Here is a 22,707-nt window from a genome sequence, read left to right as displayed (position 1 = left end):
GATCCCTCTGTAGTTGGAACACACCCTCCGGTCCCCCTTTTTAAAAAGGGGGACCACCACCCCGGTCTGCCAATCCAGAGGCACTCTCCCCGATGACCACGCAATGTTGCAGAGGCAGGCGTGTCAGCCAGGACAGCCCCACATCACCCAGAGCCTTTAGGAACTCTGGTCGGATCTCATCCACCCCCGGGGCCTTGCCACCGAGGAGCTTTTTAACCACTTCGGTGACTTCAGCCACAGAGATCGGAGAGCCCACCTCGGAGTCCCCAGACACTGCTTCCTCCAAGGAAGGCATGTTGGTGGAGTTCAGGAAGTCTTCAAAGTACTCTGCCAGCTTCACGATGTCTCGAGTCGAGGTCAGCAGCGCCCCATACTCACTGTACACAGTGTTAGTGGTGCACTGCTTTCCCCTCCTGAGACGGCGGCTGGTGGACCAGAATTTCTTCGAAGCGGCCCGGAAGTTGGCTTCCATGGCCTCACCGAACTCTACCCATGCCCCTGTTTTTGCCTCGGCGACCACCGAGGCTGCATTCCGCTTGGTTAATCGATACCTGTCAGCTGTCTTCAGCTTTACGGCATCCCTTACTACTGGTGTCCACCAGCGAGTACGGGGGTTGCCGCCACGACAGGCACCAACCACCTTACGGCCACAACTTCGATTTGCCGCCTCAGCAAGGGAGGTACGGAACATGGTCCTTTCGGACTCAATGTCCTCCACCTCCCCCGGGACATGTGTAAAGTTCTGCCGGCGGTGGGAGTTGAAACTCCTTCTGACAGGGGATTCCGCCACACGTTCCCAACAAACCCTCACAACACGTTTGGGTCTTCCAGGTTGGACTGGCATCTTCCCCTACCAACGGAGCCTACTCAGTTGACAGCTCCGCCCCTCTCTTCACTCATGTGTCCAAAACATGAGGCCGCAATTCCGATGATACAACTATAAAGTCAATCATCGAACTGCGACAAGGGTGTCCTGGTGCCATGTGCACATATGTATACCCTTATGTTTGAATAAAGTGTTTGTTACAGACAATCCGTGTCGAGCACAGAAGTCCAATAACAAAACACTACTCCTGTTCTGATCGGGGGGCCGTTCCTCCCAATCACGCCCCTCGAGGTCTCACTGTCATTGCCCACATGAGCATTGAAATCGCCCAGCAAAACAAGGGAGTCCCCAGGGGGAGTGCTCTCCAGCACCCCCCCTAAGGTCACCAAAAAGGATGGGCACACTGAACTGCTGTTTGGTGCATATGCACAGACAACAAACCCGTCCCCTCACCCGAAGGCGGAGGCAAGCAACCCTTTCGTCTACCGGGGTGAATCCCAACGTACAGGCGGCAAGTCGGGGGGCAATAAGTATTCCGACACCTGCTCTACGCCTCTCACCGTGTGCTACTCCAGAGTGGAAGAGAGTCCAACCCCTTTCGAGAGGGCTGGTACCGGAACCCAGGCTGTGTGTGAAGGCAAGCCCAACTATGTCTAGTCTGAACTTTTCGACCTCATCCACCAGCTCGGGCTCCTTCCCTGTAAGGGAGGTGACATTCCATGTCCCAAGAGCTAGCTTCTGCAGTCGGGGGTCGGACCGCCAAGGTCCCCGCCTTTGGCTGCCGCCCAGCTCACAATGCACCCGACCCCTCAGGCCCCTCCCATGGGTGTTGAGCCCTTGAGAAGGGGGACCCACGTTTCCTCTTCGGGCTGAGCCCGACCGGGCCCCATGGGTGTAGACCCGTCCACCAGGCGCTCGCCAACGAGCCCCATCTCCAGGCCTGGCTCCAGAGAGAGGCCCCGGTGACCCGCGTCCGGGCAAGGGAAAACCAAATCCATTTGTGTTTTTCTTCATATGGGGTGTTCTGAGTCGTACTTTGTCTGGTCCCTCACCCAGGACCTGTTTGCCATGGGTGACCCTACCAGGGGCATAAAGCCCCAGACAACTTAGCTCCTAGGATCATTGGGACTCACAAACCCCTCCACCACGGTAAGGTGACGACTCATGGAGCGATCAAAGTGTCTAGTGCTGGAGTTTTTATAGGTTAGTAACAGTGGTTCAAGTGAGTACAGACCTTGAGCTACAATGATTATAACGGGATTGTGTTAAACAGGGTTGTGCAAAATTGCAAAGTGGCACCATACAGTTCGATTTGGGTTACTGTTTAGAAAGTTAATGGCTTGGGAGAAGAATGTGTGTTTAAGTGTCTGCTGGATTTGGTGCGGATGGAACGATCGGTAGCGCCTGCCTAAGGGGAGTAGCTGGAAAAGGTTGTGGGCAGGTTGCGAGGGGTCCGGTCGGATTTCCTCTGCCCTTGTCTTGGTTCTTGCCGTCCTAACTGCCCATTTTTGTGGCGACCCCAAACCAATCACAGTTTGGTTCGGGGAAGAGCGCAGGATTGATTCAGTGACTGCCGTGTAGAACTGCCCAATCACTTCCTGTGGCAGGTCATAAGCAAGTATTTGTGTTTCGACAAAGCACAAATATATAGCCACGCATGTTTTTTGTAGGACAACACCATTGCCTATTCATTTTATGACGTCCCAAGTGTGCAGCTAATTACTTTCTGATTAAGCACTAAAAGTGGGACATACTTGTTTATATGAGTGCGGTTATACTGTACATACAAAGGCAACACAAGTGAAACTCTATAGGTGAAAAAAAAAAATAAATGGCACCATCTACTGTGTAGCACATCTTGAGTTTTTGCAACTCCAAGTACAATTGGACGCTCACTTCGTCATTGTCAGAAATTGGAGCAATAAGTGATCTAATGGAGCTCTCTGTCTCTTGTGCACGACCTTTCCCATTGTGCAGACATGAGTTCCTAGTTGAGTCCTGTTCTTTTGACCTTGTACTTGATCGCACGAGAGGCGTATGTTAAAGACTCATAGCATTCAACAAAATCAGAGGTTTAATCGAGAGGAATGGCTCCTTGACCCATCACCCGCTGTGAGAAGAAAGCAGAGGATCTTTCTGATTGAAGAGTATGTACCTGTATACGTGTTTTTCAGAGCTCAGAAAAATACATTCTGTTAGCTTTATACTGATCCTTAAATTAATTCAGAAATGTTTCGAAGACCCTGAAAAGGCCGTAGATTTTGAACACAGTTTTTATCTGTGTAAATTAACCCAGGGTGGGTAGTAACACTGGAGATGTTTAAAAGTAGCTGAGAATGGATGCAGGTACCATGTCCGCCAATGAGGGGCACACTTTTTCAGGTCTTTGATTAATTCAAAAGAAAGTTTTATAATTATCGGACAAAGAATAATCCAGGAAAGGGGCAAGGTTAATCCACTGAGAGTTTAGCGGAACTGCAATAGTTTTCTTCCACTGCTCAAGAAGCTTAATCTGCTAATCCACTCTGTTTTCATGTGGTTGTAGCATTTGTCATCCTGCTGTGTTTTCACTTGACACGGGTCAGGTTAGGTCTGGCTCTGCACACAGGAGTCCTGCTCTACTTCAGATATGCCCCTCCTCCTCTGTGTTTGTGCGGTAATGGATGGAAGGCGAGTCACCCCAACCCCGTACTTTCCCCCACCACTCAAACTGCATTCCTTCACTAATGAGCCCCCAAACCCACCACTCACCAGCCTCCTCGACCATTTTCTCTCCTAAACCCGTCATTCCATTTCAAACGCAGTGACGAAGGGTAAAACAAAAGTAGAAAAGGCCCATATGCTACATTTTGATGTGCTCTTTTGCTTTATTCAAAAGATGTAATAAGCCTTCAACCCCTTCATGTTGTGCATCCTCCAATTAACTTGATTTGCTCATTCACTTAATCCAAATAGCCAGGCCATCAAGTGCTTCGACACCTGACTTGAGTAAATAACTCAATTGATTCAACACAAAGATTCCACCTAGGTAACTGTTAATTCCAAACTACAACTTTCCCCATCAAAGTACGGGCTGAAATCTAATTCACTTTCCCAGCCTTTCCTAAGACACCTTTATGCAATCAAGGAAGCATTCTTTTGGGATCTTGGGATATTGTGGTCTGTCGTCACAGCCATCTTGATATTGCCCAAGCCATAACAATGGGCCCCCTATATGCATCCCTTGATTATAGGAAAGAAGAAATTCATCACATAGAGCCATATTAGAATCATTATCAGGTTACTCATTTGCTTTTAGAAGACATGGTATTTCAGTGAGTGGCACATTTTACTACCGCAGAACATAACACTTAACTGCCCATTAAAGGGCAAGCTGAGAAAGAAATAAACAGCTCATTCTTCTCACCCATAGTGCTATATTTTAGAGCAAAACTATGTACCACAGGTGTCAAAGTCAAGGCATGAGGGGACAAATCTACATTTTATTTGGCCCATGAAAGCAAATCAAACTTGTGAAATTCGTACTGAAAATCATTGATCAGTGACATGCACAGATATAGCAATGGAGAAAGAACTCTGGGATATTTGCATTCAAGGTTTCATTACCTACAGAAACCCCACGCAGACAAAGGGAGAACATGCAAACTCTACATAAGAAGGCCGGAACGGAATTTAATCCAGCACCTCTGCTCTGTGAGGCAAACATCTTCACCAGCTATCCACCTTACTGCCCTCTACATACTCTTTTATGCAAATTATTTCTTCAGTTAACAATATTCGACACAGATCTCACCAGCTGGGTTGGACAGACAGATATTTTGTGTTTTTATGCAAACTGGTGAGTTGTCATAATTCGTTGATCAATGGCGTCATTGATCAACAATAAGACATTTCATCAAGGACAATCTCAATCACTCCAGGGTCCTTCCATGTTTTTATTGTTGATAGTCTGGGGTTGCTCGGTATATATAGCCCATCTGTTTCTCCAATATTTGTATTTTTGGGTGGGCGGGGGTTGCTTGCTAAAGCACAGTGAAATAAGAAGTGTTTAGGTGATAGTTCGTCTGTGTAAGCTCTCAGTCGTACAGGAGTGGTCCATCGATGAGAAGGTTTCTTCAGCCGTCATCTGTACAAAAGTGAAGGTTTCGGACGTTTCGCCTCCTATCCAAGAGGCTTCGTCAGCGAACTAAAGTCTGACTGGTCGTATCGGCCCCATTTATATATCCCTAATGTCCAGACCTGGTGGCGCCGGACACAGCTATGATAGGTCCCTACTCTCAGGTTGGGGGGGGCGCGGGACCCCCCCCTGTGGCCCCACTGATTGTTCCTACATTCCTGACTAACGATTGGCCTATTACACCCACTCCCCCCGGTATCACCTCATCAGCATAACGACCCTCATCAGCATTGCGAAAGTTGCCTAACCTGTTTTGCCTGAGCAGGCTATTGTATGAACGATCCAAATTGAACCTCACACCACCAGACCGGTTTAATGAAGGATTTTGTTGTTTTATAAGAATCGCCTCTTTTACCCCCCTTTCAAACCATCTATGTTCTTTCGCTAAGATTTTAACCTCATTGTCGTCAAATGAGTGGTTGCTAGCTTTTAGGTGCAAATGTACTGCCGATTGAGGCCCACTAGTATTATCCCTGCGATGTTGATAAAGTCTTTTTTTGAGAATTTGTTGAGTCTCCCCAATGTACTGCTCTTTACAATTTTCATTCTTACAATGTATGGAATAAACTACATTACTTTGTTTTTCATTTGGTAGCCTATCTTTTGGATGCACTAATTTTTGCCTTAACGTGTTTATCGGTTTGAAATAAGTAGGAATTTTATGTTGCCAAAGGACTCTTTGTAATTTTTCAGAAACTCCTGCAATGTACGGTACTGCTACTCCTCTCCTTTTAGAATCTTGAGAATTATTGGTTTCGTTCGCTATTCTTTCTTTCTGACATTTGTTGAATGACCACTGAGGGTACCCACAGTTAGTGAGTGCTCTCCTGATATGTTTTGACTCCTTTTCTCTACCTTCAGTGCTAGTTGGTATTAGTTTAGCCCTATGCTGGAGGGTTCTGATAACTCCTAGTTTATGTTGTAAAGGGTGGTTAGAGTCAAAAAGTAAGTATTGGTCAGTGTGCGTAGCCTTCCTAAAGACTTCTGTTTTTAGCGCTCTGTCCTCTTTTATAATTACTTTACAATCCAAGAAGGCTAGTTGGTTCTCTTGAATGTCCTCACGAGTAAATTTAATGTTGAAGTCTACAGAGTTGAGATGATCTGTGAAGGATTGAATTTCTTGTTTCTTAATTATGACAAAAGTATCGTCCACATATCTAAACCAGTGTCTAGGTTTTGTCCCTGGGAAGGATGTGAGGGCCTGTTTCTCCATCTCTTCCATGTAAAGATTAGCCACTATGGGTGAAACTGGTGAGCCCATAGCACAACCATGGATTTGTTTATAAAATTTTTCCCGAAATTGAAAATACGTAGTATTAAGGCAGATTTCTAATAATTGGCAGATGTGATCCGGTTTCAGTTTGGTTCTTTCATGCAGAGAAACATCCGCCAGCAGCCTCGTCCTCACCACTGAGACTGCTGCTGGGGTTGGGACAGATGTAAAGAGAGAAGTCACATCGTATGATGCCAAAGTTTCCTCAGGTTCCAATATGAGGTCTTTGATCCTCTCTACAAACCCTGTGGTGTTCTCTACGTGGTATTCTGTGTTACCAACCAACGGAGCTAAAATAGTTTTTAAATATTTGGCTACATTGTATGTAGAGGAGTCAATGCTACAAACAATGGGTCGGAGGGGGAACCCTTCTTTATGTATTTTTGGCAGGCCATAGATACATGGCGTGGCCTCTCCCGGGTATAATCTAAAATACATCTGTTTGTCTATATGTTTTCCTTTCTCTAGCTTTTGGAGACAGTCAATCATTTCTTTCTTGTATCTATTGGAAGGGTCCCTTTTTAGTTGCTCATACGTGTTAGAATCACTGATTAACCTATTTATTTTGTCTTCATAATCCAATGTGTTGAGCAGCACTGTGCATCTGCCCTTGTCTGCTGGCAAAATAGTAATATTTTTGTCTTTTTGTAGAGTAGTTAACGCCTTTCTCTCTTCTAATGTTATGTTGGACGGAGGAAGTTTGGCACTACTGAGAAGGGCTGATATTTTAATGCGTAGATCATCTGCCTCTGCATACGAAAGTTTGTTATTTTTAATAGCCGATTCAGTAGCTGTGATATAATCTATTGTAGGTATAGTTTTAGGAGTCACTGAGAAATTTAAACCTTTGGTAAGTACCGCCTTTTCTGTCTCTGAGAGATCTCTGTCTGACAAATTTTTGATCCAATTCTCCCTTGCAAACTGTTCATACCTAATTTTACGCGTGTTTACCAGTAGCTGAGATTGTTTCAGTAAAAGTAATTTTTGAAATTTACCCTTTTGTCTCTCTTTGGTTTTGCTGTGGTGCCTCATATAACCAAACTGAAACCAAACTGAAACCGGATCACATCTGCCAATTATTAGAAATCTGCCTTAATACTACGTATTTTCAATTTCGGGAAAAATTTTATAAACAAATCCATGGTTGTGCTATGGGCTCACCAGTTTCACCCATAGTGGCTAATCTTTACATGGAAGAGATGGAGAAACAGGCCCTCACATCCTTCCCAGGGACAAAACCTAGACACTGGTTTAGATATGTGGACGATACTTTTGTCATAATTAAGAAACAAGAAATTCAATCCTTCACAGATCATCTCAACTCTGTAGACTTCAACATTAAATTTACTCGTGAGGACATTCAAGAGAACCAACTAGCCTTCTTGGATTGTAAAGTAATTATAAAAGAGGACAGAGCGCTAAAAACAGAAGTCTTTAGGAAGGCTACGCACACTGACCAATACTTACTTTTTGACTCTAACCACCCTTTACAACATAAACTAGGAGTTATCAGAACCCTCCAGCATAGGGCTAAACTAATACCAACTAGCACTGAAGGTAGAGAAAAGGAGTCAAAACATATCAGGAGAGCACTCACTAACTGTGGGTACCCTCAGTGGTCATTCAACAAATGTCAGAAAGAAAGAATAGCGAACGAAACCAATAATTCTCAAGATTCTAAAAGGAGAGGAGTAGCAGTACCGTACATTGCAGGAGTTTCTGAAAAATTACAAAGAGTCCTTTGGCAACATAAAATTCCTACTTATTTCAAACCGATAAACACGTTAAGGCAAAAATTAGTGCATCCAAAAGATAGGCTACCAAATGAAAAACAAAGTAATGTAGTTTATTCCATACATTGTAAGAATGAAAATTGTAAAGAGCAGTACATTGGGGAGACTCAACAAATTCTCAAAAAAAGACTTTATCAACATCGCAGGGATAATACTAGTGGGCCTCAATCGGCAGTACATTTGCACCTAAAAGCTAGCAACCACTCATTTGACGACAATGAGGTTAAAATCTTAGCGAAAGAACATAGATGGTTTGAAAGGGGGGTAAAAGAGGCGATTCTTATAAAACAACAAAATCCTTCATTAAACCGGTCTGGTGGTGTGAGGTTCAATTTGGATCGTTCATACAATAGCCTGCTCAGGCAAAACAGGTTAGGCAACTTTCGCAATGCTGATGAGGGTCGTTATGCTGATGAGGTGATACCGGGGGGAGTGGGTGTAATAGGCCAATCGTTAGTCAGGAATGTAGGGACAATCAGTGGGGCCACAGGGGGGGGTCCCGCGCCCCCCCCAACCTGAGAGTAGGGACCTATCATAGCTGTGTCCGGCGCCACCAGGTCTGGACATTAGGGATATATAAATGGGGCCGATACGACCAGTCAGACTTTAGTTCGCTGACGAAGCCTCTTGGATAGGAGGCGAAACGTCCGAAACCTTCACTTTTGTACAGATGACGGCTGAAGAAACCTTCTCATCTTTAGGTGATAGTCTTTTTGTTAGAGGTGTTCCTCTGAGTCACAACAGTGAACACACGAAAGAGAGGAAGGATGTTTTTTTACCAACTTGGATTAGTTTCCTTCCCTTGCTTTTGTTCTTCTTTCATAAAATAGAGAGACTTATTCATTAATGTTCAGCAGGGATACAATAGCTGAGTTAGATAAGTCACTGCTTGGTGAGGGAATGGCATACCGGCCTCTGATTTACCATATGAGTTGTGTTGTACATGTTGCCTCTCGTCGAAAAAAAAGTGTCAACATGAAGGAAAAATATGCAATCAGGTCAATGATACAATTTGTTGAGAAGACTAAGCCGTTCATGTTCATCTCAATTGTCAATTCCTCACAAACAAACATATTCAAATGTACCTTGCTGCGTATTCATTTCAATATTACAGTTTTACTAACTTAATGATTAATTCCATTTTCAGATATTTGGCGAAACAGAGCCTGTTCGTATGGTATCAGAAGGATCCGACTGCCGCTGTAAGTGCATAATGCGACCTCTGAGCAGGGATGCCTGCACACGGCTGCGCAGTGGAAGTGTTCGTGTGGAGGATTTCTATACTGTGGAAACAGTCAGCTCTGGATCCGACTGTAAATGTTCTTGTACCGCTCCGCCATCCTCCCTCAACCCCTGCGAGAATGAGTGGAAGATGGAGAAGCTGAAGAAACAGGCTCCTGAGTTATTAAAGGTCAGTCAATTCAGCTGAAAGCCCAGAGTTTTTAAAATGACCTGAGAAGGTGGAGCTCAAACTGAAAAATATAATTCTTCAGACGCTCATGACACAAGCATTCCAAAAATCACACTGTACCTAAGGTTGAACTTTTTAAGATTACCAACAGTGGGGTGATAGGTGATTATTTCCTTTTGGAAATACAGTACCTTATAAAATACACATTTTCACCATTGGAAAAAAAGTATGTACAAAAGTTCTCTTGACTTACGTTCAGTATTCACAATGTTCCGGGCAGAATCAGACCCTACAAAGGTAGACTCGGGAAAGTTGATCTTACAAAAATATGTATTTACAAAACAAAATACAGTAAAGTCTCGTTATATCGATATTCAAGGGAGTCCAAAAAAATATCGATATAACCGGGACTATCGATATATCCGACCCTGTTTGCATGTAATTTTCTCCGCGCGTGCATAGAAATAGTATCGATATAACCGGGACTATCGATATATCCGATATCGATATAACGAGACTTTACTGTATTAATGCAAAGAAAACAAAAAGTGCTTGCACAAGGCAAGGAAAACACTACCGACAAAAATAGCTTGTAACAAAAGTACAAGAAAGACCAAACCGCTTGGAGAACAAACTGGGGATGCACAGCAAGAACTAATTACTTAAATAACAAAGAAGAGATGCAAAATCAAGAGCCAAAACCAAGAGCCAAAAACGGAACAAGAGTAAGAAGAGAGTGTCTCGTCGAGACAAAATGCATATTAACCGTGACTTCAGCAAGAAATTATCCGTCAGCTTGACGAGGATCCACTAGGTCTCTAAAATGTTCCAATAATTGTAATGCCAGACAGAGGTAGAACAGGAAAACCAGAAATACCCCTGGATGTGGTGGAAACTTACAGATCATGACCATGACAATTTTGAATTTCACTACGAGCTCAGACAGTGACAGGGTGTTGTGGACCTTCTGATTTAAAGTACTCAAATATCATCTCGATAGAACTACACGGGCTCTGAAATGAACCCTTTTTCTTGTTGTAATCAGAGCCAATGCTATGTTCATGTGTTTTCACGTAGCGTATAGTAAAATCTTGTATGTTTCAGACACAGATGTAGAGATTACATGAAGATGTGATTAGAAAATGAATAATTGTTCCCCTGCTTTTCTGGTATCAACCTCCAGCTCCAATCGATGGTGGATCTCCTCGAGGGAACACTGTACAGCATGGATCTGATGAAAGTTCACTCATACATCAACAAAGTGGTGTCTCAGATGAACACCCTGGAAGAGGTAGAAAAAATCTTTACATCATGCTTTTCGAAAGCTGGATCACCATGAAGAGTTTTACAGCCCCACTATACGAAAGAATATATCATTGTTTTTTTCAATGACAATATTACTTTTTGCAGACAATCAAGAAAAACCTAACACGGGAGAATGAATTTGTCCGTGACAGCATGACCAGCCTGACCAACCAATTTAAGAGATATGACAATTACTCCAACATTATGATGAGCATCAAGAAAGAGATCTCCAGTCTCAGTCTGCAGCTGCTTCAAAAAGACCCTCCTGAGGCCAAGGTTGGAGTTATGATACAATAGGCCTTTATTTATATTGCACTTTCACAATAGCTGCAGCTGTAACAAAGCACTTTACAGATGGGTAAAAAAGAAAACAAAGATGGCTTCTGCTTGTGTTGAAAATGTCTGTTGCCGCTCACTCTCGCTTCACCATCATTTTTAGACATGAAAACAAACTCTAAAGCAGGGGTGCTCATTACGTCGATCGCGATCTACTGGTCGATCGCGGAGGTAGTACTGGTCGATCGCAGCGTGACTGACAGTAAAAAAAAAACATTTGTCAGCCTATCAAACGTCCCGTCACTTGATTGACATACAGGGCACCCATTCAGATGACAACTTAATTTTTACCTTTAGGTCGCCGTGCATGCGTAAACAACGGCGCTAAACGCAGCAAAATTTACAAGCTAGTCAGCGAATTACCTCAGATTTTAAGCCCTTGCTAAAACATATGGTGATCAAAATGAGTGAGAAAGCGGGACCAAGTAAGGGGGCAAAACATATTACTTTCATACGCAATGGGAAAATGTGGAGCGCCATTTTCGGACTGTTCATGGAAAATACGACATTGACTTCACGCCGAAAAGCCAGCTGAGAAAGAGAACGGCGGATGAACTAAAATCCCAGTTGTCCGGACAGCAGTCATTTTTCACTCAACATACTTCAAAAGCGAAAGTCGCCACCGAAGCATCTTTCCGGGTGAGTCACGCCATCGTTAAAAACAATAAGTCCTTCCAAGACGGAGAGATGTTAAAAGAAGCATTCGTTGAAGCAGATGACTCCTTGTTCAGAGACAGTTCTGTAACTTACTCACACAGGAAAAGTACCCCAACTTGAGGAAATGTGCTACCTCCTTGACTGCATTATTCGGCTCCACTTATTTATGTGAGTCAGCCTTTTCCTCCATGAAGATCATTAAGTCCAAATACCGTTACGTCGATCGTGATCTACTGGTCGATCGCGGAGGTAGTACTGGTCGATCGCAGCGTGACAATAAAAAAAACATTTGTCAGCCTATCAAACGTCCCGTCACTTGATTGACATGCAGGGCAACCATTCAGCTGACAACTGAATTTGTACCTTGGAAAAGTACCCCAACTTGAGGAAATGTGCTACCTCCTTGACTGCATCATTCGGCTCCACTTATTTATGTGAGTCAGCCTTTTCCTACATGAAGATCATTAAGTCCAAATACCGTTCCACCATGAACGATGAACATTTGGAAATGTGCTTGAGGCTAGCTGTCAGCAGCTACTGACCGGACTATGCATCCCTGGCTGATTCAATTCAGTGCAAGTCATCAAAGTAAACTCAGGTAATTACAAAAAATGTTAATAGTTATTTGTGCTACCTCCTTGACTGCATCATTCGGCTCCACTTATTTATGTGAGTCAGCCTTTTCCTACATGAAGATCATTAAGTCCAAATACCGTTCCACCATGAACGATGAACATTTGGAAATGTGCTTGAGGCTAGCTGTCAGCAGCTACTGACCGGACTATGCATCCCTGGCTGATTCAATTCAGTGCAAGTCATCAAAGTAAACTCAGGTAATTACAAAAAATGTTAATAGTTATTTATTATGTTATGTATATGTAGTTATTATGTGTGTTGTGCAATATTGGCTTATTCAGTTATGCAAGGTAAATCAACATACATTGTACATACAAAGAATCCTTAAAACATTTGAAAATAATTATGTTTTGCATTTTTGTCGTGGGTAGATCATTTCGACTTGGTAGTTTTTGTAAGGAGCTCGTATGCTGAAAAAGTGTGAGCACCCCTGCTCTGAAGTAACCTCAAGTTATTTATAATGTCCTGTTTCATGTTCTATACCCGTCGTATATTTTCAGGAGCAGTGGTTGTAAGTAAACGTGACTCTGTGCATTGTAGGACCACACTACACAGTCCATCACAGATGTTACAATGTATCTTGCCCAAGTGGTCATTTTGTCACACTTGGACCACAGCTGCAGATTGCTCAATGATTTACAGTAGAGACGCTGAGTATTCTGCCTCACTGGGACTGGCCTTATTTAGTTAGTTGTTCAGTGATGCTGCTATATTTAATAATTGTAGAACCTGACTTAAAAGCTGTCATGATCTAGTTGGCGACCAACGGGGGGCGCTGTCGGCCCCGCCTGAACCTGCACAGGTGCTGGTCGTTTCCAATCAGTGACACTCAAAAGGACCCCCGGCACGACCATTCGGTGTCGGGTAATTGTTGAATGTCATTGTTGTTTGATGCACTGTTGTATGATGTTGAACGCATTGTATGATGTTGTATGCAATTGTATGCATTGTGTGCGGTGCATGTGTTTGTTTAATCTTGGTTTTCTTTTGATACTTTGTATTTTTTTCCGTTCAGATGATTTTGATGTTTTAGATTTTGTTCCTGCTGACTTTATTTTAATACAATTTGTCAATCACAACCTCCTGCTCCCTCCTGCCTGTTTGGGATCCGCACCCGCCATCACCACCTTGAAAAACGTGACAAAAGCTGGCTCAAGGTTTTCTACATTTTCAAGCATGGACAAGATGGCGCCGCGAATGGCAGCCTCGGTCACACGCTCCCTAGTATTGTTCCTGGTTCTGTCATTTTCATTTGTTTTTTTGCGACCCTACGCGTCTTAGTTACACGAGGGAAGAGTTGCTGAGCATTGGGGAATCCACTGTTGGACTATTTTCACAGAAACAACAAAATCCACAAGGTTTGTCGGGCTGCTCGCGAGCGGCTTAGCAGCTCTGTATGGAGCTTTGAGACGAGCCGGCGTGCTCGTCAAGCTAGGGCAGCGTGGATTACGAACGCAGCTCCCATCGATCCATCTCGCTAATCTACACTCACTACCAAACAAGATGGACGAACGTATTCTTCTCGCAAAAACCAATAAAACGTTTGCACGTTCTGCTGCGCTGTGCTTCACTGAGACCTGGCTCAGTGACCGCCACCCGGATTCCGCGCTACACCTACCCGGCTTCCGTCTCCTCTGAGCTGACCGCGACACGAAGCAATCGGGGAAATCCAAAGGTGGTGGAATATGCTTTTACATCAACGAAGAATGGTGCACCGATGTCACGATGCTCGACGCACACTGCAGTCCTGGCTTGGAATCGCTGTCTCTCAACTGCAAGCCATTCTACTACGTGAGTTCGCTTCCTTTATTATTGTCGCCGTGTACATCGCGCCAATCGCGCTAATGCTAACGCGTGTATACAAACGCTAGTGGACCATGTAAATAAACTCGAACTAAAATATCCAGAGTCACCCGTGATAATTTTGGGCGATTTTAATCAAACGCGTCTAAACCGTGAACTTCCCAAATACAGTGAGACCTCAACTTACGAACTTAATTCGTTCCCAGAAAGAGTGTGTAACGCGAAAAGTGTGTATCTCAAAAAAAAAATTCCCATAGGAAACCATTAAAATGGGAATAATCCGTTCCCGGGTTTCCATAAAATATACTTTTCAACTAAATAGGCCTTAAAACTACACACAACCTACCTTATCCTATGTATAACAAATGTGCTATTGTATTCTAATGAAAGAAATACACTGGACTGTATAATAAAGTCAATTTATTTACAATTGTGATGGTCATTGATGGCTCTTAATTGACACCTGTTGCTTTCTGACTTGTAAGGTCTTACGAAACTGAGGCATCACATTATCATTCATCATGTTGATGATTCTTACAGCCTTTTCTGAATGGAACTGTTCAATAAAAGCCTGCACATCAACTGTTGAATGGCCTGCTTCTGCTTGTCCTCTTGAAGGCAAATCAAATTCTCTGTGTTGATGACCTCATTATGGTCAGCAACAAGCTCCTCGATGTCATCTGCATTCACTTCGAGTCCCGTAGGTGCTGGCAGAGATTTTATGACAACAAAAGGCGTGAGTCCGATGATTCCACGGACGCGGAATAAAACGCGACAAAAGAAAGCGGGCGGAGCGAATAAAATGGCACACTCGTGTCTAACAATCACCTCGTGCAAAGCAAACTCTTGGAGCACAAGCAAACATTTGGAGCACAAGACGTAGCGATGCACTTTCATTGTAATCATGTCACTGGTGAGGTGACAGTGACTCGTTGAAATGAAATGAAATTGCAGAACGACAATGAAATGAAGTGTCGCGAACGTAGGCCACACCCGAGCTGTCAAGTCGCACGTGACAATTTAGCGTGACTATTGACACGCTGTTCCGGTGTGTGTGAAAACACTAGCTCTGATTGGCTTACCATGACACATGACTCTACCGTTTAGCCAATCACTTCTATCGCAACTTGACATTCAGTTAGACAATGCTTTCCAAACAGCTTAGAGTCTTAAGAAGTTGTGCGCTATTCTCGAACCTGAACGCACCCCAAGTCTTGGATGACAAATAAACAGAGCAGAGTAGACGTGTACGGCTGGTAGTTTCTTCAATTTATTCATAGTAACGCACCACATTTGAACTGAGGCTGAACACGAGCCTGTGGTGTTTATTTTCCGGTCCTATAATAGTAAAATTATCAGCAAAAAGCTCCAAGTAGGCGATCGATGTGCATTCAATGAGAAGGGGTATGGAAAGTAGCGCCGCGCTGTTCGGTCGTGTGCTTGATGGACCGGCCGTGGTTGGTGTGTATTATGAAAATAGTACATATGATAAGGCTTAATTTTCATAAATTTAACGTTCGTATGATGAAAAGTTTGTATTATAAGGCGTTCGTAAGTTGAGGTCTCACTGTATAAGGAGCATATTGACTGTTTCACCAGAGAAGAAAACATTCTAGATCACTGTTACACAGCACTCAAAGGGGCATACCGATCTGTGGCGCATGCAGCATTGGGTCTTTCTGACCACTATTTAATCCACTTAATTCCCACATACAGACAGAAACTCAAATGTGTAAAACCGGTAGTCAAGACTCTTAAGAAATGGACTGATGAAGCAAAGTTAGCTCTACAAGAATGCTTAGACTGCACTGATTGGCGCGTCTTTGAAACTTCAACGGGCACATTGGACGAATACACAGACACTGTAACATCATACATTAGTTTCTGTAAGTGACATGTGTGTACCAACAAAGTCCTTCCGCTCATTCAACAACAACAAGCCATGGTTCACTCCCAAACTCAGGCAGCTTAGGAAAGAGAAAGAGTCCGCATTTAGAAGCGGCGATCGACCAGTTCACAAACTCGCCCGAAACAGATTGACAAAGGAAATTAACATCGCAAAGAAAAGTTATGCTGAGAAGCTTAACAAACAGTTCTCCGCTCACGACTCTGCATCGGTGTGGAATGGCCTGAAAGCAAGAACAAATTATCGTTTACCATCCCCCCAAGCAGTGTACAATAATGGTCTGGCTGATGAGCTAAATCCATTCTTTTGCCGATTTGAAAAGGACACCCCCATTTCCCTCGCATGCCCACCATTACCAGAAACTACCGTATCTCCGCCCTCTGCCTTACAGATCCACGACGTGAGATGGCTCTTCAAGCAGCAGAAGATCAAGAAAGCTGTGGGACCTGACAGAGTCTCCTCCTCCTGCCTGAAAGTCTGCGCTGACCAGCTGGCTCCGGTCTTCACACAAATCTTCAACACATCCCTGGAGCAGTGTAAACTCCCATCCTGCTTCAAGAAGTCTACTATCGTCCCAGTTCCAAAGAAACCAGCAGCCTTGGGATTGAACGACTATAGAACTGTTGGTCTGCCGTCTGTGGTAATGAAGTTTTTTGAACGCCTCGTGCTGAACCACCTAAAGAACATCACCGGACCTCTGCTAGATCCTCTTCAGTTTGCCTACCGGGCAAACAGGTAGGTGGAGGATTCAGTCAACATCGGGCTGCACCACATCCTCGACCACCTCGACAACACAGAAACCTACGCAAGGATCCTGTTTGTGGACTACAGCTCTGCATTCAATACCATGATCCCAGAACTCCACATCCCCAAACTTCTTCAGCTTGGTGTGTCCCCTACAATCTGCCAGTGGGTCCTCAGCTTCCTGACAGGACGGACACAACAGGTCAGACTGGGAAAAATATAATCCTCAACACGAACCACGAGCACTAGCGCCCCGCAGGGATGCGTCCTCTCTCCTTTGGTCTTCTCTATCTACACGAACGACTGCACCTCAACGCACCCAGCTGTCAAATTCATAAAGTTCACAGAAGACACCACGGTCATCGGTCTCATCAAAGACGGCGACGAGTCTGCGTACCGACAACAAGTGGAGCAGCTGGAGCTCTGGTGCAGCCGTCACAACCTGGAGCTGAACACGTTCAAGACAGTAGAGATGATCGTGGACTTCAGGAAACATCCATCACCAAAGCTTCCCCTCACACTATCCAACTGCCTCGTGTCAACCGTTGAGACCTTCAAGTTCCTGGGAATCACAGTCTCCCAGGACATGAAGTGGGACGTCAACACCAACTCTATCCCGAAAAAGGCCCAACAGAGAATGTACTTCCTCAGGCTGCTAAAGAAGCATGGCCTGCCACAGGAGGTGCTGCAACATTTCTACACAGCTGTCATCGAATCCATCCTGTGTTCTTCCATCACCGTTTGGACAAAATCCGACTTCAACGGACAGTTAGGACGGCGAAAAAAATCCTTGTCACCGCCCTACCCAGTCTCGAGGACTTGCACACTGCAAGAATCCAAACTAGGGTGCGGAAAATCCTACTGGACCCTCCGCACCCTGCCCACCACATTTTCCATCTACTCCCCTCAGGCAGGCGCTGCCGATCCATGCGCACCAAATCCAGCAGACATTTAAACAGCTTCTTCCCCCAAGCCATTAACTCTTTGAACAGTAGCCCAAATGGAACTGTATAGTGCCTCTTTGCAATTTGTTGATGATGATACTAGTGCAGTGTGTTCGACCGGAAAAAATTCCTTGTGTGTTCTTCAGACTTGGCAATAAAGATTATTCTGATCCTGATGAGTACGAGAGTGTTTCAGAGTCCTCCTCTTTCAAGCATGCTGACAGCTAGAAAACTAATAGTGCGTGTCGTACCTGTAGTTTAAGGAAATGTGCTGACGGAAGAACCCTTTTCAATAAAGTGAAACTTATATTATTTGAAGAATCGAGTTTTAAAAGAAAATATATCAGCAAGTGCATTACATACAATCCTATTGAACAACAAACTTGTTGGCCCAATAGGAAATACAGATGTCCTCCCTCACACTGCATAACAAAACTACCAAACGGTACAGGTTCCAAAAATATTCATCTGCAGGCAATTTATTGGATTGTATTGGATTTAGGGGTGCCAGAGTACTGAGGACTAATTAGCAATGGGCATCACACTTTTAAATTTAGATTTGCTTAAAATCATTGATGTATCGTGCTTCATTCATCGCAGCTTCAGTTTTTTCCTCCAAAAGTACAGTATTTTGTTCAGAAAATAATTGTGGATCACTCAGAGGTTATGAACATGTCTTTATTGTATATTCAACGGTCATTCATTCAAGGCACAAAATTGATTTCCGGTACGACTTGATCAATGACCGCATCAGTGGATTTATCCCTTAAGCTAATTGGTTGTCCATCTTTGTGAGAGTGTAGCCAAACAACATGGGTTGGTGGTATGTAGGATGACGCTGGCCACGAGGAAGATGAAGACACCAAAAGATCTGAGGATGAAATGGTGGAAGTTGAAAAAGGAAGAGTGTTCCATGACTTTTACGAAGAAGTTGAGACAAGCACTGGGTGGGCAGGAGGTCCTTCCAGATGATTGGCAAACTACACTTAACATAATCAGAGAGACAGGTCGAAAAGTACTTGGTGTGTCAACTGAAAGAAAAGTAGATAAGGAGATTTGGTGGTGGAATGGGGAGGTGCAGGAGTGTATACAGAGAAAGAGACGAGCAAAGCAGTGGGACACTGAGAGGACAGAAGAGAGTAGACAGGGTTTACAAGGAGATGCAGTGAACCGTGAAAGTAAAAGTGGCAAAGGCCAAACAAGAGGCTGATGATGACTTGTATGCTAGGCTTGACAGCAAGGAAGGTGATACTGATCTTTAGAGGCTGGTGAGACAGAGAGACAAAGATGGTAATATATGAACAGGGTTGATGGCAAGTTGGAAAGAGTACTTTGAAGAATGAGGAAAATGAGAAGGAACAAAGAGTAGAAGATGTGACTGCAGCATAGCAAAGATTAGCAAGGATGAAGTGAGGAGGGCTCTGAAGAGAGGATGGAGGGTGAAAAGGCACTCGGGCCTGATGGTTTTCCAATGAAGGTATGGAAGTGTCTAGAAGAGGTGGTAGTGGTTTTTCTAACTCAAACAAGATCTTAGATAGTGAGAAGATACCTGACGAATGGGGGCGAAGTGTCCTGGTGCCCATTTTTAAGAAGCAGGGAGATGTGCAGAATTATAGTAACTACAGAGGAATACAGTTGATGAGCCATACAATGAAACTATGGGAAAGAGTAGTTGAAGCTAGACTAAGAGCAGAAGTGAGCATTTGTGTAAAACAGCGATAGTAATAGTTGGTGACGTAGATCTTCGAGTCTTTGGCCAGTGGATCCTACATCCAGGCTTCTGTATACCTTCATGCCCAAAAAGTGTACGACAGGTGTGATGTTTGCTTTAAGGTTGCTGGAAAGAGAAGTACAGAGAAGGTCAGAGGGTATGACGGCGTATGACAGGGTGCCCAGAAAAGAACTGCGGTATTATATGAGGAAGTCTGGAGTGACAGAGAAGTATGTCAGCAATGCAAGACATATATGATGACTGTTAGACAGTTGTGAGGTGTGCTGTTGGTGTGACGCATGAATTCAAGGTCGAGTTGGGACTTCACCAGGGGTGAACTCTGAGGCCCTTCTTATTTGCTCTGGTGATGGACAGGCTGGCAGACGAGGGAATACAGAGGAATCTCCTTGGCAGATGATGTTTGCAGATGGGATTGTGATATGTTGTGCGAGCATGGAACAGGGGTAGGAGAAACTAGAGAGGTGGATGTTTACACTGGAAAGGAGAAGAATGAAGATCAGTCGGAGCAAGACGGAATATGTGTGAGAATGAGAGGGACCCAAGTACAAGAGTGAGGTTACAGGGAGAATAGATAAAGAAGGTGGATGATTTTAAGTGCTTTGGGTCAACTATCCAGAGCAATGGAGAGTGCGGAAAAGAGGTGAAGAAGTGTGCTCAGGCGGGCTGGAACGGCTGGAGAAAAATGTCATGTGTGATGTGTGATACTTTCAGCAAGGATGAAAGGAAAGGTGTATAAAACTGTGGTGAGACCAGCCATTATGTTTGACTGGAGACAGTGCCACAGGAAGCAAAGCTGGAGGTAGTAGAAATTAAGATTTTGAGGTTTTCTTTGGGAGTGACCAGGTTGGATAGGATCAGGAATGAGTATATCGGAAGGACAACTCATATTGGGTTTTGAAGAGAAAGTCAGAGAGGCCAGACTGAGATGGTTTGCCCATGTACAGAGAATAGACAGTGACGAGATCTCCTGTGACTGTAAAGTGTCCTTGAGAGTTTTGAAAGGTGCTTATAAATGAAATTATTATTATTATTATTAGTAGTAGTAGTAGTAGTAGTAGTAGTAGTAGTAGTAGTAGTAGTATATCGAGAGATGGATGCTGAGCCCTGAACTGCCTGGCAGGAGACCAAAAGGAAGGCCGAAGAGGAGGTTGATGGATGTTGCCAAAGAGTTCATGAAGGTAGTTGCTGTGAGAGAGGAGGATGCACAAAACTGGGTTAGATGGTAGACACTGATTCGCTGCCGTGGTGTGTCACCAGTGCGCACCGCGGCTTTGATGTCTTTCAAGCCCTTGATCTCCTTGATGTGCGTCTCAGCCTGCCGCATATCACACGCTTGAAAATGATATAAAAGTAGCCGTCACGGGACAGAGAGGATGAGACTCATCTCGGACTCAGACCCAGACAGACACACAGCACACAGAGACCTGCTCAGCATCGCACGGAGTTTCACAGCACGACTTGCTCGACTCCACGCCACGATCAAGCTCTGCGTGTCACCTGCCTGGGAGAGCTGACAAATACAAATAAAGAGAAACATCAAACTCTTTATTGGTGAGCTCCGCATAATAAGGTTACATTTAGATGGAGGACAGTGACTCACTGTGGCGACCCCTGAAGGGTCAAGCCAAAAGGAAAAGAAGAGGATGTCACTCATGTCTCATCATGCTGTTGATTCTCTATTTTCGCTGCCAATTTCTGTTTGGTGCATACACCGCCGCGGTGGATAGGGCTTGCCCAAAAGCAGCAGCACAACGTCTTTCATCGCCTCCTCACCATCAATACCAATTAATTGTCATCATAAACACATTCACTGCGTGGTGGAGCGCTGGCCTGGAGCTAGCTGGAGGCTAACTGTGGCTACAACGTCAGAACGTTTAAGTGAGAGTGGCTCTCTACGTCACCTTTACAAGTCTCTTCGCCTCTCTCAGGGGGCAATTTCTGATGATTTTTCATTCCTGTATAGGGTTATACAGTATAACTAAAGATTTAAGTAAATTTGTGACCTGCAGTAGTATTTGTATCAAATACATTATGTAAACTATAACACTGTTTAAATACTTTAAATGTGCTAGATCCCATATATATTTACACAGAAAATTTCTAGCGGGGAGCAAACCGCATTTATGGTTTCTTACTTATCGTGGCAGGGTACCGGTCCCCATTAACTGCAATAAGTGAGGGATGACTATATTTTACTATAAAGGAGCCTACAAAGCTTACCCCCTCCCCCACCTATGAGCTTCGGACCACTCCACGATCATGTTAATGCCCGCATACAGGCCACTTGTAAAAGTCGTCAAACCAGTCAAAAGCAGATAAGGGTGTGGCCTGATGGGTCGTCAGAGGCACTCAAAGACTGCTTCTCCAACACCGACTGGAACATGTTCAGACAAGCGGCCACCTACAACAACACCACAGACCTCCAAGAGTACACAGACTCTGTTACCTCCTACATGAGGAAGTGCATGGATGACGTGACTGTCACCAGATCTGTCACCATCCGGGCCAACCAGAAACCATGGCTGACGGTTGAAGTCCACAGGCTCCTTAGGGCTTGGAACGCTGCCTACAAAGCTGGCGATGAGCTGGGCCTGAGGACAGCCAGGGCCAACTTGTCACGTGGCATCAGGATGGCCAAGAGACAGCACTCCAGGAGGATCGCCAACCACTTCAGGGATAGTAGAGACACCAGGAACCTGTGGCGTGGGATACAGATGATCACAGACTACAAGCCCTCTCCACAGACCTGCGAGAACTCCACCACTCTGCTGAACCAGCTGAATGACTTCTTCGCCCGCTTCGAGGCAGACAACAGCACTCCAGCACAGAAGACCCCACCACCTCCCTGCGAACAGGTGCTGACACTGTCCCAGGACAGGGTGAGGCGATCCCTCAGAAGGACCAACGCACGAAAAGCCCTGGGTCCCGACGGCATTCCTGGCCGTGTTCTGAGAGACTGCGCTGAGGAGCTCACAGATGTCTTCACGGACATCTTCAATACCTCTCTGAGCCAGGCTGTTGTGCCCACGTGCCTCAAAGCCACCACCATTATCTCGGTCCCTAAGAAGTCATCCCCCACCTGCCACAATGACGACCGCCCGGTCACACTCACTCCCATCCTGATGAAGTGCTTCGAGCGACTAGTTATGAACCACATCAAGGCT

At 44.6% G+C, this 22,707-nt stretch overlaps 2 protein-coding genes across 2 annotated transcripts in view; both read left to right on the top strand.

The window, feature by feature from the left end:
* Positions 1 to 22,707, top strand: part of olfml2a (olfactomedin-like 2A) — a 58,188-nt gene that overhangs the window by 10,890 nt on the left and 24,591 nt on the right. Inside the window, exons 2-4 of the mRNA XM_088995025.1 lie at positions 9,217 to 9,480; positions 10,664 to 10,771; positions 10,891 to 11,061. Of these exons, the coding sequence (XP_088851151.1) occupies positions 9,217 to 9,480; positions 10,664 to 10,771; positions 10,891 to 11,061 (543 nt within the window). The remainder of the gene's footprint in view (positions 1 to 9,216; positions 9,481 to 10,663; positions 10,772 to 10,890; positions 11,062 to 22,707) is intronic.
* On the top strand, positions 12,139 to 21,716 carry LOC148899634 (uncharacterized). The gene is made up of 2 exons (XM_088995026.1): positions 12,139 to 14,205; positions 16,515 to 21,716. The coding sequence occupies exons 1-2, from the start codon at positions 14,140 to 14,142 to the stop codon at positions 16,860 to 16,862; spliced, it is 414 nt and encodes a 137-aa protein (XP_088851152.1). The 5' UTR covers positions 12,139 to 14,139; the 3' UTR covers positions 16,863 to 21,716.

The sequence above is a fragment of the Hippocampus bargibanti genome, linkage group LG04, assembly GCF_051943395.1.
Source record: "Hippocampus bargibanti isolate YZ-2025 linkage group LG04, ASM5194339v1, whole genome shotgun sequence".
Taxonomy (NCBI): domain Eukaryota; kingdom Metazoa; phylum Chordata; class Actinopteri; order Syngnathiformes; family Syngnathidae; genus Hippocampus; species Hippocampus bargibanti.
Note: the sequence above shows the minus strand (reverse complement) of the source record. Positions and strands in the feature narration are given on the sequence as shown.

What these genes read in the sequence shown, in the direction of transcription:
- LOC148899634 (XM_088995026.1), top strand. Translation starts at nt 14,140, where the DNA reads ATGCTCGACGCACACTGCAGTCCTGGCTTGGAATCGCTGTCTCTCAAC. An exon ending in ACTGCAAGCCATTCTACTAC is followed by an intron (nt 14,206 to 16,514) that starts GTGAGTTCGCTT and finishes TCTGCCTTACAG; the next exon opens with ATCCACGACGTGAGATGGCT.